The 22,356-nt window shown below is 37.2% G+C and overlaps 1 protein-coding gene across 3 annotated transcripts in view; it reads left to right on the top strand.

The window, feature by feature from the left end:
* The first annotated feature begins 14,281 nt into the window (after window positions 1-14,281).
* ESRRB (estrogen related receptor beta) overlaps window positions 14,282-22,356 on the top strand; it is a 59,358-nt gene continuing 51,283 nt past the window's right edge. For 2 of the 3 annotated variants that reach the window (XM_070733920.1, XM_070733911.1), the window contains exon 1: window positions 14,295-14,691. In XM_070733920.1, the coding sequence (XP_070590021.1) occupies window positions 14,295-14,691 (397 nt within the window). Of the gene's footprint in view, window positions 14,692-22,356 lie in introns of all 3 variants that reach the window. The other variant, XM_070733902.1, reaches the window with a different exon arrangement.

The following is a 22,356-nucleotide window of genomic DNA, read 5'->3' as shown; positions in this document are numbered from 1 at the left end:
ACTGTTTCACAGGGGTCGCCTAAGACCATGGGAAAAGACACCTTTCCCATGGTGTTAGGAACCATTTCATTTCATTTTCATTTATTTAGATTTGTATGCCGCCCCTCTCCGCAGACTCGGGGCGGCTCACAACAGAATAACAGAAGACAATTTCAGCAAATCTAAATTTCTACTAAAAACATTTTAAAAACCCCATTTTCTAAGCACACATACATACACACATACCATTCATAAATTGTATATGCCCGGGGGAGATGTCTCAGTTCCCCCATGCCTGACGACACAGGTGGGTCTTAAAGAGTTTACGAAAGGCAAGGAGAGTAGGGGCAGTTCTAATCTCCGGGGGGAGTTGGTTCCAGAGGGTCGGGGCCACCACAGAGAAGGCTCTTCCCCTGGGGCCCGCCAACCGACATTGTTTAGTTGACGGGACCCGGAGAAGGCCCACTCTGTGGGACCTAATCGGTCGCTGGGATTCGTGCGGCAGAAGGCGGTCTCGGAGATATTCTGGTCCAGTGCCATGAAGGGCTTTAAAGGTCATAACCAACACTTTGAATTGTGACCGGAAGTTGATCGGCAACCAATGCAGACTGCGGAGTGATGGTGAAACATGGGCATACCTAGGTAGGCCCATGACTGCTCTCGCAGCTGCATTCTGCACGATCTGAAGTTTCCGAACACTTTTCAAAGGTTGCCCCATGTAGAGAGCATTACAGTAGTCGAACCTCGAGGTGATGAGGGCATGAGTGACTGTGAGCAATGAGTCCCGGTCCAGATAGGGACGCAACTGGTGCACCAGGCGAACCTGGGCAAACGCCCCCCTCGCCACAGCTGAGAGATGTTTTTCTAATGTGAGCTGTGGATTGAGGAGGACGCCCAAGTTGCGGACCCTCTCTGAGGGGGTCAATAATTCCCCCCCCCAAAGCTTCTAATCTGGCACCGTGGAACATATTTTTACAATCCGACCAATCAGGTGTTTACAGTGGGGGTGTCCCTCTGACCTTCCTGCCAATCATCTTAAATCTCTGTTGGGAGAATTGGTGCTAGACTTATGGTTGGGAGTCACCACAACATGAGGAACTGTATTAAGGAGTCATGGCATTAGAAAGATTGAGAATCATTGCTCTGTAATATATCATCATCCTATTACATCTATACAAAATAATGAATATGATCCATTAGAAAACTTTCTTTTGCAACAGTGGTATTATGTTGAATGATATTTGTGTTGAATTTTTATTTTTTTTTATCTTATTTTTTTATTAAATTTGTATATTGTCAATGTTTCTTTCCAGAGTGACTCTTCTTTAAATATTTTTTTAAACATTTATATAAGTATATATATATATATATCAGTTCTTAGTCTTTTGTCTCTTTTCATAGTCATCACATTGGAAGCACCCATTCATTCAGTTAATATAACATAATCCATTTGTTAACATAAACGTTCTGACTGGCTTGAGAACTGCTGAGTTTTGCCTTGCCCTTTGCTTCACTCCTTACAGTGGCTGTATTCAGTATAAATAGCAAATTATTTTTCTAAAGTGTGCAATAGGGTTGATATTCCTGGAGGCGTCTGTAATATGGTAAATGATTTAGCTTTACTAGATAAAGGGTCAAAGCAATGAAAACTGCAGTTTAATGTTTCCAAATGTAAAATAATGCACTTGGGGAAAAGAAATCCTCAATCTGAGTATTGTATTGGCAGTTCTGTGTTAGCAAAAACTTCAGAACAAAAGGATTTAGGGGTAGTGATTTCTGACAGTCTCAAAATGGGTGAACAGTGCAGTCAGGCGGTAGGGAAAGCAAGTAGGATGCTTGGCTGCATAGCTAGAGGTATAACAAGCAGGAAGAAGGAGATTATGATCCCGCTATATAGAGTGCTGGTGAGACCACATTTGGAATACTGTGTTCAGTTCTGGAGACCTCACCTACAAAAAGATATTGACAAAATTGATCGGGTCCAAAGATGGGCTACAAGAATGGTGGAAGGTCTTAAGCATAAAACGTATCAGGAAAGACTTAATGAACTCAATCTGTATAGTCTGGAGGGGACATGATCGAAACATTTAAATATGTTAAAGGGTTAAATAAGGTTCAGGAGGGAAGTGTTTTTAATAGGAAAGTGAACACAAGAACAAGGGGACACAATCTGAAGTTAGTTGGGGAAAAGATCAAAAGCAACATGAGAAAATATTATTTTACTGAAAGAGTTGTAGATCCTTGGAACAAACTTCCAGCAGATGTGGTAGATAAATCCACAGTAACTGAATTTAAACATGCCTGGGATAAACATATATCCATCCTAAGATAAAATACAGAAAATAGTATAAGGGCAGACTATATGGACCATGAGGTCTTTTTCTGCCGTCAGACTTCTATGTTTCTATGTTTCTTTAGTTCTGTTTTACAATGAGTAAAAGTAGATAAAATTATCTGAACATTTAAAATTTGCTCCAGAATAGTTTATAGCTTGTGAATAAATGTTTTAAATAAATAGGTTGGGAGCAGGGACAGGTTGCTCATACCTGCCTACTGGGACGCTGCATGCGCATCATGATAATTCATGCTCACACACATGCCCCTTCACACGCTTTTGCTTTATAGCATGCGCAGAAAGCAAGATAAAGCCAAAAATTCAAAAAAAGTGATGGCATCGTGTGACAGACCGGCAAAGACAGTCATGTGCAAATTGCTACCGGAATGGAGCTCCGGGGCACACCAGTAAGAACCGACCACTGGTTGCAGGGTACATGATTCTGGACCTTATATATGTGTTGCTCTCATAAGTAACAACAGTTCAGAGAATAAGGAACTAGCCAAAACAGGGAAACATTCATTTGGCATAATACATTATATGTATAAAGAAGTTTTCCGAGGAGGCTGAATTTCTAGTAACATGTTTCATTCATATATTTGTACAAAATGATGTCATTTTCCATTTTTATCCCTTCCATCATCTCTCATACTTTGAAATTTTTTCTATTCAGAAAGAGTCCAGTGAAAGATGGAATAATTGCACGATTCCTTTGATTGGTGATGCTGCGAGCATCTCTCTTGAACCACTCTAGTTAAAGTTAAATTATATCAAGGTAATTTCAGTCCTAGAATCTCAGATTCTTACTGTTGGAAAGGGGCTTTTTAGAACATCCAAATTAAAGTATACCTGATAGATAGCCAATGAAAAATACCCCAACATCTCTCTAGATAATTTTTAAAATTATGTTGTTAGAAAAATATCCCAACATCCAATTAGAATATCTTTTTATATTTTAAATACATTGTTTGGTGATACGAAATCTGGAACAACAGAGGACAAAACTTGATTTTCTTCTGTATGATGTTCCTTCAGATTTTTCAAGATTTTTCTCCTCAGTCTATTTAAATTTAATCATGTCCTGCATCTGCATTAAAAATTATGTCCCAGAATAGGTACGGTACTCAAGATAATGGAACGATTACTTTCTATTATTTAGAAATCAAGATTTTCAATTTTACATATCTAGTTTTCTGCAATATTTCTGCTACTTCTATTTCATCTAGTAAGACTTTTATGTTGGTTAGTTGTCAGCTCCTACATTGATAAGGATTCAGGAGTTAATTTTATAAGTGACCCCCTGCAAGTTCTTTGTTATCCTAAAGAGACTCACTATTTCATAGAAAGGCAATGAAAAAAAAGAAAAGGAATTCCAATCCACTGGTAAGAATGGGTTATAGTTGGGAAATAGTGATATATCTTTTTTCTTTTTCTTTTAATTTCTGTGAATTGCCTCACAGCTGCAAGCTAAGTATCTCAGAACTGATAAGGGACTTGTACAAATTACCAGTTTGTTTGGAGATGAGTGCTCTTTACTATACAAAAGGAGGGCTTAGTTTAAGTGAATTTTCGGTATAAAGAAACGTGTGTGTGTCTGAAATTTGTACCTGTGAATTTTTGGGAGGATTCTACCAGAGAGCCCAACAGAACAATGAGTAGTTAGGGCAACCTTTGTTGCTCCTGTGTCTTATCTGTCCTGCATGCTCTCAAATTAGCTCCTCTCAGAACTGGGGAGGCAGTTCCTTCTTGCTGGCCCGCCTGCAGCTTCATGCCCTCAACTGACCCAGGCTCAGCTAGCTGCTCCTCTGATTACTCCTTCTCAACGAAATCGATTTATCTGGTCTGCTTAGTTTTCAAAGTTTTAGCAATAAACCATTTCAGAAAATTATGAAATTAGTAATACCATCTTAATATGTTTACTAAAACATATTAAAAGTACATCCCATTGAATTAAATAGTATTTACTCCTAGCTGTGTATACAAATTTAGCCTTAATGATATTAATATAATTTATCTGCAAAATTGGTCTAGACATAGTAGAAAATATTTATTTTACAACTGATTTAATTACTTGATAATGAACTAAATATCCTCATTTATTATGTGATTATGATACCAAACTACCAGGAATAGCCATCTCTCCAGAAGATAGGCTCAAGATACGGAAGGATCTTGACAGACTTGAACGCTGGGCGCTATCTAACAAAATGAAATTCATTGATGTAAAAAGTAAGGTTCTATATTTAGGCAAGAAAAACAAAATGCACAGGTACAGTATATGTGGTACCTTGCTCAACAGTAATAACTGTGGGAGGGATCTTGGAGTCCTGGTGGATAACTATTTAAATATGAGCTGGCAGTGTGCAGCAGCTGCCAAAAAAGCCAACACACTTCTAGGCTGCATTAACAGAGGGATAGAATCAAGATCACGTGAAGTGTTAATACCACTTTATAATGCCTTGGTAAGGCCACACTTGTAATACTGCATTTAGTTTTGGTCACCATGACGTAAAAAGTATGTTGAGACTCTAAAAAGAGTACAGAGAAGAGCGACAAAGATGATTAGGAGACTGGAGGCTAAAGAATATGATGAACACTTGCAGGAACTGGGTATGTCTAGTTTGCCCATAAGACCTCCAAGGTCCCTTCCAACTCTGTTATTATTCTATTCTTTTGGGTAAGTAGTACATGGATGGATACATTTAGGCCCATAAATTACAGTATATATATTTTAGCTTTCTTTCTTCCTTTCTTCCTTTCTTCCTTTCTTCCCTTCTTCCTTCCTTCCTTCCTTCCTTCCTTCCTTCCTTCCTTTCTTTCTTTCTTTCTTTCTTTCTTTCTTTCTTTCTTTCTTTCTTTCTTTCTTTCTTTCTGTATTTTGGCTTCTTGATGGTAGATAGTAGCTATCTCCTGCATGCTGTATAGAGTTTATACATTGGTTGTTGTTCCAAATTCTAAATCCATGTCCTAGTCTCAGAAAAGGAATCATGTCACCTTATCTCCTAGTTTGTGGAATGCTGTCTGCAGTGGTGAGATTAAAATAATTTAACAACCGATTTTCTGCCCTAATGATTTCTTTCAACAACCAGTTCACCAAATTGCTCAGAAGGTTAATATCCAGTTCTCCCAAAGTGTTGCAAACTTGCTGAATCCCATCACTGGCTGGCTGTAGAGGGGATATTCAGATATATATTCTATTATATTTTTTTAAAATATACATCCCCAGAATCTTATATATGAAGTAATTCTCTATTGTAAACTTGTTTAAGAGCTGGGGTGGTGCAGTGGTTAGAGTGCAACACTGTAGGCTACTTCAGCTAACTTCTAGGTGTAGTTCAGCCGTTCATATCTCACTACTGGCTCAAGGTTGACTCAACCTTCCATCCTTCTGAAGTGGGTAAAATGAGGACCCACATTGTTGGGGGCAATATGCTGATTCTGAAAACTGCTTAGAGAGGGCTGTAAAAGCACTATGAAGTGCTATATAAGTCTAAATGCTATTGCTATTCGATTGCTATTGTTTAAGTATACACAAGTACAGTGGTACCTCATGTTACGAACTTAATTGGTTCCAGGAGGAGGTTCGTAAGGTGAAACGTTTGTAAGATGAAACAATGTTTCCCATAGGAATCAATGTAAAAGCAAATAATACGTGCAAATCCTTCAGGAAAATCCCAAACTTTAGAAGGGAGGCGAACAGAGGGCAGAGAGGAGCAGCTACAGGGGGCGGGTGGAAGAAGCAAGGCTAGGCTAAAGGGTGAATGGGAAGGAAGAAAGGCAAGGGGGGCACTCCTCTCTTTTCTTTCTTAAAAAGACACCCTTTCAGTGCTTGCAAACACGCTGTTCTCCTAGTTATTTAAAAGGAGTCTTTTCCCCCTCCAAGCCACCCCTCCCTTTTCTTTCTTAAAAAAAGGGGGGGGGAAAAGAAACCCCTTCATCCCAGCAGCAGCGGCTTGGGTTCATAAGGGGAAAATAGTTCGGAAGAAGAGGCAAAAAAATCTTAAACACCGGGTTCGTATATTGAAAAGTTTGTTAGAAGAGGCGTTCGTAAGATGAGGTACCACTGTATTACAAATCAAGTGGAAATAAATCTTGATTAGTCTTTAAAGCATTTTTTTCACATAAATTCACATATTGTATTATGCATTTTAACTGAATTAGAGGGGAACTAGAAAATTTATGAAAGTAGAGGAGATACCTATTGTCAGATTATATCTCTATCTACATCTATATCTATCCATATATCTCTATATCTGAAGACAGATACATGTTACTATTTTTAAGATTAGTGAAGAGAAATTCATGTTTATGGAGGGTCCCAATCTCAGCTGTCTTTAACTTTCAAGTAAATCCAGTTGGCAGATTGGGATTGAAATATACAGAAGGAACCCAGTGTGGGATAATATACCTGGCCCTATCCTTTAAGCACATAAAATCCTAATATTCTCTTGAATATATGAATAGATGCATGTAAAACATGTAAACATTCAAAATGTTGGATGTGAATATTTCTGCCTTCATTTACGTATGAACACAAGTAGTCCTTGAATTACAACAGTTCTTTTAGTTCAAAAATACAACAGCAATGAAAAAGAGACTTACGACAGATTTTTCACACTTATGATCATTGCAGCATCCCCATGGTCATGTGATCAAAATTCAAGTGCTTGGCCACTGACTCAGATTTATGATGGTTGCAGTATCCTGGGCTCATATGATCACTTTTTTCAACCATCTGACAAGCAAAGTCAGAAGCCAGATTCACTTAACAACCTTGCTATTTACTTAACAAATGCAATGATTAACTTAAAAAGTCTGGCAAGAAAAATGGTAAAATTGGGCAAAATTCATTTAACAACTGTCTCACTTAGCATCAGAAATTGTGGGCTGCATTGTGGTCGTAAATCAAGGACTATTTGAATAGAGAAGTACTGTATATTCTTTACTAAGAAATTATCTCAAAGAATTATTGTGCTGAAGGTGGCAATTTAAAGAACAGTTTAGGTAGAAAAAGGAGTTTTTTCATTCCTAATAATATTAATTGAGCATATATAAGCTACCTTATCCATATCTATTCAATAATAAATCTTACACAATTCAATAGTACTTTGGCAGGATTGCAACCTAATTTAGTGAGTTTGCGGAGAGGGGCGGCATATAAATCCAATAAATCTAATTTAATCTCCTTATTTTTTTAAATAGAGGGTAGCTAACAATATAGAATAAAAGGGTAATGTCAAAGCAATGTTGTTTAGCCTCATTTTGCATTCTAAAATATAATCAGCAGAACATTTTTAAGCAGATACTTTTATTGTAACAGCTATCGATAACTTATTTTCAATAAGGCAAATTTGATACAAAGCAATTAAACAATTGCCCATTTTGTCAATAATGCATAATCAATGGATTCTTAAGCAAAGAGAGGTAACCTCTAAAAGTGGAACAAAAAAAAAATCACATTTCTTATTTGTATGGGGGCATTTATTTGATACAGTTTTACTACATTACCCCCACTTCAATTTATATAAAGTTAAATTTTGAGAAAAGTTAACAATTCCCCAAATTCACAAGCTACCTGAAGATTTGAGCAGACTGTCCTGTATTATAGATCTCAATGAATGCACATTTAGAACTGTCCAGGGTGCTGAACCAGCTCCTAGCTTCTTCATATTTTATTAGATTTGGTTATTGTGGCAAACATGCAGTCGTAACATGTGAGCAGAATATATACTAGACGTTTTTCTATTTGGAAGGGAATAATATTCAAAAAATTTACAATGTGTAATTGTCAGTTCATTTCTGCCTGAGATATAAATTAACAGTGACAGTTTCCATGTGGGGGATCAATTAGGATAGCCTGTCACTGAAAGTAAATGGGTTGCAAGAGCTTTTGAGACTTTAAATAACTTATGCAACAAAATGCTCAGTAAGGACCACCGCTCAGTACCTGATTGTCATGGCTATTTAGTTCTGGCATGGATAGAACAGGTGTCTGATCCAGATGGAAGTCAAGCTGAATAGGACCTGATGTTGCAATGGTGTTATGCAAATCAGTCACCTACACTCCTTCCAATTACAGTATTTTCAGTCCCAGTTCAGGTTACCTTTTAAAACTGTATTAAATTGCAAGATTCTGGTTCTCTGGTGGAATGCTTTCCAATTGTATCTAACCCTTATATCAAGATCATCTTCTATAGTATAGCCTCCTCTTGCCCAAGTATTTTCTCATTCTGAAGTCCAGGTAATGACAACAGATTTTTCTCTTGCTTTCTGGTTCTAATAGTGGTTTTGAAATGTATACCAATGTATATTTCTGTTCCATCTTGTTTGCTTTTGAAAAAAGAATTAACATATTTTAGCATTTAGACATACAGTAGTTTACACTAGTTGTATCTTTGATTCAGGGGGTGGATTCCACTTACGTTCATCACTGGTTCACATCACGATATTTTGCGTGCATGTGATTGCTCTGCTTGTGCAATTCTGCTTCCATGCATGCTTGGTAACTATAATCAGCTGGAAACATAGCTAAGGAGCTGATCAGTTGTGCTTTGGGTGAAGGAATAAGTATAAACCCGGAGGCAGTGGGGCGGGAGGGCTCTTTTTCAAGCAGCAGCAGCGGAAAAACAGTAAAACATTTGTACCTCCAAACAGTAAAACATTTGGAAAAAAATCCAACAAAAAGGTGGCAGTGCCCATGGATTGGCAATGGCTGAACCATAACTGTGACACCATTGTGATGTCACCAACAGGTCACTAATGTTTTGGGTGATCTGGTCCGAACTGGGAGGAATCCACCCCTGCTTTGATTTACTATTTATATCTAAATTTATCTAATAACTTATCTCTCTGTTTTAGGTGTGTATTTTTATAATCCTGGTAATTTTTGCTGTGGATTTGTGTTTACTGTAGGTTTTATTACCCTTTATCATTTTCTCATTTATCACTTATTTTTTTAATAGATGGATAGATGATTGATAGACAGACAGACAGATTTTTATAATTGTAAGCTGCATAGAGTTACTTTCGGTAAGACAGGTAGCCAACAAATTGGATAAATAAATAAAATTAATCATGTAAATTATCTAGCCCCTCTATAAACTTTTAATAAAATGTTCAGTGGATTAAATCATTCCTGTTTATCTGTTTGGTAATTGTGTTAGTATTGCCATATTTTCCTGCATGAAACTATGATGGAGAAATAATACCAAGAAGAAGTAACTACATGTTCCTAAATGAACACTGCTCCTTCAGTATATGCTTTTATGGTTTCTTATACACTTTGAGCACACTATCTTTGTGCCACATTGTTTTTGTATTACAAAAATGGTTTTTTTTACTTTTACTTTGGGATTTTATTTGGTATTTGAATGTACAAGCTGCTCAGGTTATTGAAATGGATGCCATATAAATCCAATAAATTATCCAACGGGATTTTAAATCTGGGGATATTTTCTTCTGAGAAAGAATATTTGCTTCTTAAAAATGTTCTCTGATTTTAAATCTATCAGCATTGTTTTTAGGTTTTATTATTTTTTGTTTTAATTAGTTTATTTTCTGTTTTCTTTCTTTACAATATAGCAGTTTCTATTATCAATATACCATGACAGGATTCTATACACTTTCTGGACAAAAAGAAAGCTAAACTATCAAAATGTGGTTCCTATTTATGTGACAAACGTATTGTTTCCAGTTTCCTTATTTCCAGTTCTTCTTACCCACCTTACTGTTAAACTAATGTTTTAGAAGAGAGTTCTAGACCCAGAAGAGAGAGGCTTTTCTAATACATGATATTTCTAGGTATGCTACTGGACGGAAGATACTAATTCAATACTACTTTATAAAATGTGTTGATTTTTAGGACAATCTTAATTTTGGACTTCAACTTCAAGGCAGTCTGTGTGCATATCCTGTTTGTTGTCAGCCTTGCCCTCTGGAAATTAATTTGAGGAACAGATAATCAAAATATGGCGGGGGAAAAAGTTGTAAACTTTATTTAATTCCACCCTCCCCAACATCCAATATGTAATATTCAGCCTTATTTTTTACGTGGAAATAAGAACATATCAATCCAACCAATCTGAGTACCCTTGAATGTACTTTCCTGCTTTAATTCATTAGCACTGTCAGCGGCAGAATCAAAAAAGCTGCAGCAACTATATTTAGACCAAGAAACTATCAATGTGCATGGCTCAGTTGAGTATTCTGCTAATTAATTTGGGATGCAAATTCATTTTTGTTTTCCCTTTGGACTCTAAAACCATAAAACTCATCCCATGAATCAACCTGAGACAGGAAATCCTAATTTATTGATTCCATAATATCACATGCCCAGCTATCCAAGACTAAGATTATCCCAGAGATTCAAAATCACTTCATCATCTTCTATGCAGCTCATCCCTAGAGGAAGCTAAAACAAGAAGATCTAAAATCGCCAGCTTCCCAGTGTTTCATTAGTGAACTCTCCAAGCAAATCCAATTTGCCAATTAATATCGTATCCCCTCCCTCTAAACCACTGTATGCATCTCATCCATAAGTACAGAGAGATGCAAATGCCGTCTTCCTGTGAACGTCTTCTTTCGATTAATCTTGTCTATTGCTTTTCAGTTACTTTCTCAAAGGAATTTACAAATGTCCATGATTATCCTCAGTCTATTCAGGACAAGTCTTTTAAAAAAAGAAATCAGATACGGGAACATAGCTTAATAATTACTAGCATCATTGATATTTTTTCCACGTCCATTTTTTTTCCTGCTAAACCTCTGCCTCTTCTGCACTGAGCAACTTAAATAACGTTGTGAACTGGGTGAGCCAAGGGGTCCCATTCAACTCTCTACTTTCTGTAAATATCAGAGCAGAATTGCCTTTTGAATGGAAAAAGTTTAATGTTAAGCTCCAGGAACTTCTTCATTGAAATGGAAAGCTTTCCTTATAACTAATTCAGGGAGTTATTCTCTGGGTGAGTTCTCCTGGTGTCTCAGAAGCAGCTTGTGTTTGTTGCACTAGGAAAAGAGATGTTTGTGCCTGAGAAACTTTTAGGACTGCCTAGAAGTTCTGCCAGTGGCCATGAGTTTGAAAACAGCCGGAAGTATTGCAACAGCTAATAGATTGCAAAGTGTCTAATATGCTGCGCTAGAGAAATCTGAGGGGATAGAAGTGATACCAATCTGCAACCTGATAAGAGTCTTAGTGAGCAAGTAGTGGGACAACTTTATAAGTAATAGTTCAAGCTTCATATTTAGGAAGCAGACTCTCTGTTCCCCTGAGTAATCCACCTATATTTCAGTTTCAGTATTGGTGTCTAGGTACATTACTATTCCTGAGACAGTTTAGAAGGGGTTCAGAGAACAACCATGAAAATATTTAAACAAAAGAGAAGGAAAGGGAAGGATGAAAAGTGCCATGTTTAGATTTTGTAAGCCTATTCAGACCAGAAATAGCTATGGAGATGCCTTCATCGATTCCTAGAAGATTGAATAACTCTCATTTAACATCTTTCCTTAAGTATAGAGTCCCAAGCAAATTCTTTTTTGTTGTTTTGGATGTATCCTTGGATAGAAAGTCCAGTCAAGCTTGGATTTTAAGTGTCTTCCTTATAGTTACGTTCATTTTATATGGATCCAGCAAAAGAGCAAATGTTGGGGATGAGTGGGGGGTGTTTCAATTTTTTTTTCAATTTATTAGAACGATGCGTCAATTGAATATGAACCTTACAGGGTAGACATGAAAGTATAAGAGCTGTACAAGGCTTATTTATTATGCATCAGGGTGCACTGCAAGAAGAAAAAGTTTTTCCATTGTTATTGGTTTCTTGCATCAATTTTTACCACAATATTGTTTCTGAACATGGAAATTTTATTTAGCTATTTATATATTTATATTTAGTCTAATAATTCTTGATAAATCCTAAAACTCTCCCATTCAGGGTCCATAACGTATGAGGGCAACAAATTCAATAGCTTCATTTTGTTACTTCATTTTCTTTATTTCCTTATTTAATGGGATTTTTATTCCAGCCTTCAATGAAAAAGGTTCTTAGAAAGGCTTACTGGGCACCTATTTGTTAAAAGTGAAAAATAGAAAGAAGTCTCTTTGTACAAGGTTGCAGTCTAAAAGACATTGTATGAAAGAAAGAAAAAATGGATGGGGAGAGAAAAAAAATGATGAACAGATAAATTGCATTATTATAAAACTAACTGATGGAATTGACAGGGTGATGGAAGAGGGAGAAGGAGATCACGTCCGTCAGCAAAATTGAGGAAATGATCTTCTTTTCCTTGACTTCTGTATCAGTCTCATGGGGTTTTGTCTGCCCTGAATGTACGTCATATAGTGAGCCACTGCACGGATTTTAGTGTTCCAACAGAGGGGTATATTTTCCCTATTAATTCTCTGCACAATATTCTTTATTTTGCAATCTTCTATCATTTCTCCCTTTTAAAAAAATAAGTCTCTAAATCCTGCATGTATGCCTCTGTTATGGAGAAGACCTGGGCATTTGTTTTGTTTTAATTCTTACCATAACCAGAACTTTAAAAAAGTTGGAAAGAGGGCTCCTGATTGGCTTTTCAGGATGATTTCATGAAAATTATCTGCATGTAGGACTGGTGTGATAATGATTCATTGCTCTGGCTTTTAAAAATTGCATGAAGCTTTTAAAGCACTAATCGTGCCAATTAGCCAGGAAATGATTCATATGGAACTTACAAAGATGGATGCAGCTAGCAGAAATCTCAAATCTTATTGCCGTGTTTGTACCGCAGTGGTGTCAGGGATGTTTGCTGAATATGGGCGAAAGTTGTATTCTTGACTTCCTAAAGTCATTCACCTGCTGCTCTGTCTGCTCTGTCCTTAAAAATTTAGCAGACCCCCCCTCACTATATGTGTATTTCTAAACAGATGCAACAGAAGAAAAGAATAAATATCTGGGATCATGTTGTACTATTGTAAAAATATAAACAGTGATTCACTGAGAAGAAACTGACACACACACACACACACACACACACACACACACACACACACGTTTATGTGATGCCCTGATTAGAAAGAATGACTTTCTAATCAGGGCTTCCCATAAGCGTCCCCCATCTCTCTCTCTCTCTCACACACACACACACAACAGGTTTGGTGTTATAGTCAAGAATGCATTTTATTTCCTAGAACTATCTATACTGAAAGAGTCGTAGATCCTTGGAACAAACTTCCAACAGACGTGGTTGATAAATCCACAGTAACTGAATTTAAACATGCCTGGGATAAACATATATCCATCCTAAGATAAAATACAGAAAATAGTATAAGGGCAGACTAGATGAACCATGAGGTCTTTTTCTGCCGTCAGACTTCTATGTTTCTATGTTTCTATCTTACATCATTTAAAAAGCCAAGGACAAATGAGCTTGTTAACTTCCTTTCTTTTAGTTTTACTGATATTTTTCCATCAGATTTTCATATCAATTTGTGATCATTATTACTGTTTTCCATAGGAATGTTCATGTCCATGAAGCATGCCTTTATTATTTTGCCCAGTTAATTTTTTTTCAAACCATTTTTCCCAATTCATTTTTGTATATTGTTCTCTTTAACAAATATGGTTTTTAGAGGAAAATTCTATCAGTTGCCAGTATTGTAAGTCTTGAGGCGTAACTATATTTTGGTTACCTCTTGGTTGAGGAAGTTTAAGGAAATTAAATCTGTCAATTTCAGTGCCTCAGTTTTATTGTGTTTAAAATTTATTTATTTATAAATCTAATGTACTATATATATGGCTGCCCAATTTACAAGTGTAACTGTTTCCATTTTTGCTCCCCCGTTCTATAGATTTAACATAAGTTATCTGGGCTTTATCCAAAAAGTATGCTGGCAGTGATTGCATTATTCAGCAGCCAGAAGGGGATCTATGGAAACTAGGTAGGATGTTTCCCTTAGCTAATGGGCTTCTTTTCTATTCTTGCAACCCACAGGCTGCTAGGCAGAATGTCCACAGATGAACGGCACTTGACCTCCAGTTGTGGATCTTTCATCAAGACTGAGCCATCCAGTCCATCCTCTGGAATTGACGCCATTAGCCATCACAGTCCTAGTGGCTCCTCTGATGCCAGCGGTGGTTATGGCATCACTATAGGTGGCCATTCTAATGGCCTGGACTCACCACCCATGTTTGGCAGTGCAGGGATTGGTGGTGGGCCTTGCCGCAAGCGATACGATGACTGTGCCAGTGCTATTATGGAAGATTCACCCACTAAATGCGAATATATGCTCAATGCCATCCCGAAAAGGCTATGCCTAGTGTGTGGGGACATTGCATCCGGATATCACTATGGAGTGGCCTCTTGTGAAGCATGCAAAGCCTTCTTCAAACGGACAATTCAAGGTAGGAGGTTGGGTGAGCGCAAATGCAAGTGAAATGGTTATATGAAACACTGTTTTTGTTGACTGACAGACAGAAATCACTATAAGGTTTTATCTTGGAATTGATGATGGCTAAATATTTTGGATATAGAATAGAATTCTTTATTGGCCAAGTATGATTGGACACACAAGGAATTTGTCTTTGGTGCATATGCTCTCAGTGTACATAAAATAAAAGATACATTTGTCAAGAATCATGAGATACAATACTTATTCAAGAGAGATTACAGTTGAAAAACGAACAACTTGACAATGTGAATTTAGACAGCATAGGTCCCAATAAAGGCTTAATGGTATCTTTTGCTAACCTTAGCAACATATTTCTTGCCGTCCTATCATTTGGCACCAAAACCCTAAGTGAATTTTCTAAATCCTGGTTATCAATATTATTTCAGTTTTTACAGCTCTGGGTAAGTCAGATTATATGATTTCTATGCTTGCCACCTCATTCACATAGTCTAATGTGTTTTAGAAAAAGAAGTTCTAAAATAGTTTGAGTCATATATATAATTAGGAAAAAACAATTGTGCCAGGTATAAAAGACTGAGTTAAAGAGATCTATTTTACATCCTGTTCAAATTGTTAAGGGTGAGAATCACTAATTGAACTAAAAGCATTCCAAAATTTGGAAGTAATACAAGAGTAGCCCTGTTCTGAGGTCAGAAGAACTGTCTGTTTTTATGCGTGGAAGATATATTCAGCAAAAGCACCTTCCAGAATGGGATGTACAGAACTCTCTAGACTCTTGGGTAGTCTCAAGTAAGTAGAATTGGCAAATTTTGCATATTTAAATCAGGAGTGTTTAGCTTTGGCAACTTTAAGATCTGTGAACCTCAAATCCCAGAATTCCCCAATCAGTATGTTTGAGGATATTAGTTCATAGCAACAGTAATAACACCTAGACTTACATACAGCCTCATTTATAGCATTCTCTAAGCCAGTGTTTTTCAACCAGTGTGCCGTGGCACACTAGTGTGCCGTGAGTCATGGTCAGGTGTGCCATGGGGAAATTAAACATGGGTTCCCAAACTACGGCCCGCTGCCAGCCGCCTCCATCCGAACATGAACATTCCCCTCACAATCCCTCCAGCTATCAGAGACAGGAAGAGTGGAGGCACTGACCACTAGCGATGAACCAATAGCAGGCCGCCTCTTCTGCACACCCAGGAAGGTCCCCGCTCGGGCTGCCGCACCCTTGTCATTGTGTGGCCGTGGCGAGTAGTTGAAGCTGCTACTCCTCTCCGTTTTCCCGATTTCTAATTGTGGTTTAAAGCTAAAGTTTGCTGATCTTCCTTTGGACAGTTTTTGGTTATCTGTCACCAAGGAGTTCCCTATTCTGGCCAACAAAGATTGCTCTCGTTTTCAACCACATATCTATGTAAGCTGAGCTTCTCAAGCTTGACTGCGATAAAAACTAACTGAGAACTGTTGAGGAAGAGCTTTGTGTGTGTCTTTCTACCATTCCTGTCCTTTTGTGTTCATCGAAACAGGCCCAGGTTTCACACTACGTGAGTATAAATACATTTAGGAACTATATTATTAACTATATGTCTGCGGAGAGGGGCGGCATACAAATCCAATAAATAATAATAAAATAATAATAATATATGTATAATATGTACTGTGTTAGAATGTCATTTTGTGTCATTTTGGTTAGTGGTGTGCCCCAGGATTTTGTAAATGTAAAAAATGTGCCACGGCTCAAAAAAGGTTGAAAATCACTGCTCTAAGCTGTTTATCAAAGTCAGCCTATTGGCCCCAACAATCTGGGTCCTCAGAAGGATGGAGGGCTGAGTCAACCTTGAGCCATTCACAATCAAACTCCTGCCAGTGAACAGTGTCAGCCTGAAACGCTGCATTCTAACCACTGGACCATCATGGCTCAAATACAAATCTACTGAGTGCCAAAAATGTTGCTAAATGTTTCACCCTCAGAAGTAGATGCTTAACTCTGTTTTTATCAGTGTGGAAGTTGAATTAAGTCTTTTCATCCTGCAGATTCAAGCACTCTTTCATTCAGTTATTGTTGCTTCTCTAAGAGAGAAATATTCTTAGACTACAAACATTTTCTGCTTTTGAAAACAATGCATTTTTGGTGGTATTAAAATACCAACCTTCTAAAAAAAAATTACGAAGCTCGTGCCAAGCCAAGAAATCTGTAATATTTTTGCAGATTAATATTTATTTATTATTATTTTATTTATTTATTGCATTTGTATGCCGCCCCTCTCCGTGGACTCTGTGGACTAATATTGACATTTCAAGAATAAAATGTTATCCATAACAGGCATTTTGGATGAGGGAATAAAAAAGCTAAAGATGTGGTAAACTGTAGTCATTAATCTGCTATTCTGTCAGTTTCCTAATCAATACATTTCAAACTACAAAAGTATATCTGCTTCATTTTTTAATATGTGTGCACATCAATACTGTACATACAGATGTTTTCTTTGTCCCTTCAAATTAGTGTTGACTCCCGGTGGCTTTTTGGACAAGTCCCTGCTGTTTTCTTGTCAAGATTTCAGAAATTATTTGCCATTGCCTACTTCCTAGGGCTGTGAGAGAGTGACTGGCCCAAGGTCACCCAGCTGCTTTTATGCCTAAAGCAGGCCCAGAACTCTGATGTCTTAACTGCTACATTAAACTGAATCTTATCTAGACTCAATCTATTGTGACATGCATTCCCTTATATATAGTTTTGCAAACAGAGTGTTTTGAGTACTTTGCATTTTATAAGAGGCCACTGCTTGGGCAGGTGAAGCTTCACACACACACACACACATGCAAGCACTCAGCACTTGCGTGGCCCAGTTCCGAATGGGCTGAAATGGCAGTCCTGGGACTGGGGATTCCTGGTTTAAAACATATGCATGAATTTTGGTGCATGAAAGCAAAGTTATTAGTGTTTACAATTTAACAAAAGAAAAATTCAACATACCGGTATATAAGAAATGTCCCCCACCCCCAATATTCTCTTACAATTTATTTTTAAATATTTAATATTTAAACTTAATATTAACCGCTCCAAACTTGACTGTAAAAAATATGACTTCAGTAACCGAGTTGTCGAAGCGTGGAACTCATTACCGGACTCTATAGTGTCATCCCCAAACCCCCAACACTTTACCTTTAGATTATCTACGGTTGACCTATCCAGATTCCTAAGAGGTCAGTAAGGGGCGAGTACAAGTGCACTAGAGTGCCTTCCGTCCCCTGTCCTATTGCTCTCCTATATCTCCTATACCTTTCCTCTATTCCTATATCTCTTCTTCTATTCTTTCATTGATATATTCTATTCCTATATCTTCTTTTCTATTATTTCTTAGATATATTTTGCTATGAGTATCTCCTCTATAACCTTCATCATGTATTTTACTATGTGTATATTGATATATACCCACTAAAACCCTCAGTGTGTATTGGACAAAATAAATAAATAAAAATAAAATAAATAGAAGAGAGGCCTTTAATATTGAAATAAATTGTCAAAGAACAGTTGAAAAATTATCTTTCTCTAAATCTTGATGGATCAATTTATTTCTAATCAATGTTGTCTTTGCATGTTTATTCATAATCCCATTATTGTCAGTATCTGCTAATAATTCATATAAAAGTTCTATATCAATACAGTGGTACCTCTAATTAAGAACTTAATTCATTCCGTGACCAGGTTCTTAAGTAGAAACAATTTTCCCCATAGGAAAATTTAAGTAGAAGCAATTTTCCCCATAGGAATCAATGTAAAAGCAAATAATGTGTGCAAACCCCATTAGGAAAGAAATAAAAGCTTGGAATTTGAATGGGAGGAGGAGGACAGTCACTGCCGATGGAAGAAGGTGAGGTGAGGTGAATAAAAAAAAATCCAAAACTTTAAAGATTAAAAAAAAAAAAGAGAGGGACTCTGAGGCGGCGAGGAGAAGCACGCGCCTCCAATACATGTGAGGCATGGCTGCCTCCCACATACTGGCTGCTGTTGCTGCTACCTGCTGCCTCTTCCTTCCTATGCTGAAGGGCTCCCCTCTCCTCTCGCTCGCTTGCTTTGTAGCCGGCGCCTTTCCTTCGCTCTTGTGACTCCTCAGCTGCCCAGAGCAAAGGGAGCGTTTCTTTTCTCTTGGCGCTGGAAAATTCTTCGTTCGCTCTGGACTGCCAAAGCCTCCTTAAGCGCCACCAAAAGGCTTCTCTGGCAGCCCAGATGGCCAGGATTAAAGGGGGAATGGCAGGAAACTGGCCGGGCCTTCGTGCCTCGCTCAAATTTCCTCGGAATTTTTTCTGGGTTCGGGTTCTTAAGTAGAAAATGGTTCTTAAGTAGAGGCAAAAAAATCTTGAACACCCGGTTGTTATCTAGAAAAGTTCTTAAGTAGAGGCGTTCTTAAGTAGAGGTACCACTGTATATACTTTTGAATCTATTTTCTACAAATATGTTTGTTTAAATGTATTTTCTTTTCAAATGCTCATTTCTAAACTTCCTTTTTAAAGAAGTTCTGTATTTTATTGATTATGTCCCATCAAGTTGTTGTTGACTCTTAGTGACCATAAAGGTAATTTTTCTTATGTACAGTATGTCCCTAGCCTGATTTTTGGGGTCTTCCAATGGTACTATCACTGCCACTGAAACTGAATCCATCCCCCTTGCTTCTGCTCATTCCCTTCTCTTACCTTTCATTCCCTCCCCAGTATTAGAGCCTTTTCCAGAAAACTCAGTATTCACATAATAATGAAATACATATTATGTACTTATTATAATTTTAATATGGTCCCTTATCCCTTGAGTGATAACTCTGAGTTGATTTTGTTCATGATTTATTTGGTTTTTTTTGACTATCTGTAGTATTGTCAGAGATAAATAGTTCATAGAATAGAATAGAATAGAATAGAATTCTATTCTATTCCATTCCATTCTATTCCATTCAATTCAATTCAATTCCATTCTAATTTATTTATTTGTTTTCTTAACTATCCATAGTATTGTCAGAGATAAATAGTTCATAGAATAGAATAGAATAGAATTCTATTCTATTCCATTCCATTCTATTCAATTCAATTCCATTCTAATTTATTTATTTGTTTTCTTAACTATCCATAGTATTGTCAGAGATAAATAATTCACAGTTCAAAGATGCCAGTACTCTTCCTATCCTGATTCTTCAAACTCTACCTTCTCCTTTCATAGCATCACAAACAATACCATGGTAGTATCATTCTGATCTTTGTAGGTAGAACAACCTACCATAATTGTGGCATTTGAATATCTTCTCCAATGTCTTCATGGCTGATTTACTGCTAGCCTGCAGTGTATTTCTCAATTGCTTGTCCCCTTTACTATTGTTTGTTGATCCTAAAAGGCAGAAGCTATCTACCTTTTTGGTATCTTCATTATCAGTTCTAAGGCTTGTTGTTCTACCTATTGTCATTAGCTTGGGCCTTCATTTTATTTAATTTTAGTCCCATGTTTTCCACTGTGCTCCTTCACTTTTATTACTAGGACTTCCAGGTCCTTTGCATTTTTGACTATCAGGGTAGTGTCATCAGCATCGTACAAGTTAACTAATGTTTTTCCCTGATTTAAAACCATGGTCGTGCTTTTCCCATGCACCTTCCCTCAATATACAGTTGGCATATACTGTAGACTGAATGAATGAAGGTAAATGCCTTGTCAACACTCCTTTGCCATCCTCGAGCCAGTCTTTTTCACCGTATTCTGTTGACACTATATATAAATTTCTCAAGAGGATAATAAATTGTTCTGAGCATATTTCAATTTGATGTGATCAACACATTTAGAGGCCTTTCTACAATCCATTAACTATGTCATGACTTCTTTTTGGTCTTCTTTGGCTTTCTCAATTATTCTGCACGCATCCCCAATAATATTGTGGGCTCTCCAGCCTTTTCTAAAGACAGTTTGAATGACTGCCCTCTCTTTTTCCACATAGGGCTTTAAATTGCGTTGAATGATCCTAACCATTATTTTGCTAATATATGAAATTATAAGAATATTATATTGTTTGCACACTGTTAAGTTTCCTTGTTTTGGCATTGCAGTAATGATTTACCTTCTCCAATCTTCAGCCACTGGGGCATTCTCCTGACATTAAATTAAAATCTGCCTCTCTGTAGTGACATCTGTTATTCCATGTCTTGAACTATGGGGCAATACTTTTTTCTCTGTGGCATTCTTTCTGGCATTTGGCAATGCTATTCTTCCTCAACCCAGGAGTCTTTTCTCCTGGGCAAACATAAAAGGACTCTTAATCTCACCTCATAGGATTTGGTTTATAATCGTCAGATTATCTACATAGTTGTACTGTACTTTGTAGTTGTTCCAGTTTGCATCAATTCTGAAATGTAGTATTGAAGACAGTGCTCCAAGATGAGACTGATCAATGCTTGGTAATTTAGAGCTATTACTTTCTGCAATTTATATAGTATATATACATATATACATATATACATATATACATATACATATACATATACATATACATATACATATACATATACATATACATATACATATACATATATATATATATATATATATATATATATATATATATATATATGCAGTGTGCGTGTGTGTGTGTGTGTGTGTATGTTCTATATTCAATTAAATTCAATTCAATTTATTAGATTTGTATGCTGTCCCTCTCCGCAGACTCGGGGCGGCTCACAACAATAATAACACAATATAAAACAAATCTAATAATTAAAAGTCATTATTAAAAAGAAAACATACACACAAGCATACCATGCATAAACTGTATAGGCCCGGGGGAGATGTCTCAGTCCCCCCATGCCTGGTGGTAGAGGTGGGTTTTAAGAAGTTTACGAAAGACAATGAGGGTGGGGGCAATTCTAATCTCTGGTGGGAGCTGGTTCCAAAAGGTCGGGGCCGCCACAGAGAAGGCTCTTCCCCTGGGACCCGGAGAAGGCCAGCTCTGTGGGACATAAACCGGTCGCTGAGATTTGTGCGGCAGAAGGCAGTCTTGGAGATATTCTGGTCCGATGCCATGAAGGGCTTTATACGTCATGACCAACACTTTGAATTGTGACCGGAAACTGATCGGCAACCAATGCAGACTGCAGAATGTTGGTGTAACATGGGCATACCTAGGGAAGCCCATGATTGCTCTCGCAGCTGCATTTTGCATGATCTGAAGTTTCCGAACACTCTTCAAAAGGTAGCCCCATGTAGAGAGCGTTACAGTAGCCAAACCTCGAGATGATGAGGGCATGAGTGACAAAAATATAACATATTTTTGCTGATAATGAAAAGGAAGGGAAACTACTATAGATCTATTTCAAGCTTATCTTATATATATTTCTGTTGATGCAGTCCAAATTTACAATTGCACACATTAACATTTAGATCAAGTTGAATTCAAAGATCTCTTTCATGCATATTATTATCAAACCTTGTATGATAACAACAACAACAACAACAACAACAACAACAACAACAAACAGAGTTAGAAGGAACCTTGGAGGTCTTCTAGTCCAACCCCCTGCTTAGGCAGGAAACCCTACACTACTTCAGACAGATGGTTATCCAACATCTTCTTAAAAACTGCTTAATCTTATATATCTCCACTTGATTTTTCCTCTAAGTAAGGAGAATTTGCATTTG

The sequence above is a fragment of the Erythrolamprus reginae genome, chromosome 1, assembly GCF_031021105.1.
Source record: "Erythrolamprus reginae isolate rEryReg1 chromosome 1, rEryReg1.hap1, whole genome shotgun sequence".
NCBI classification, from domain to species: domain Eukaryota; kingdom Metazoa; phylum Chordata; class Lepidosauria; order Squamata; family Dipsadidae; genus Erythrolamprus; species Erythrolamprus reginae.
The sequence above is the reverse complement of the archived record's forward strand: the minus strand, read 5'-3'. Positions and strand labels throughout refer to the sequence as shown.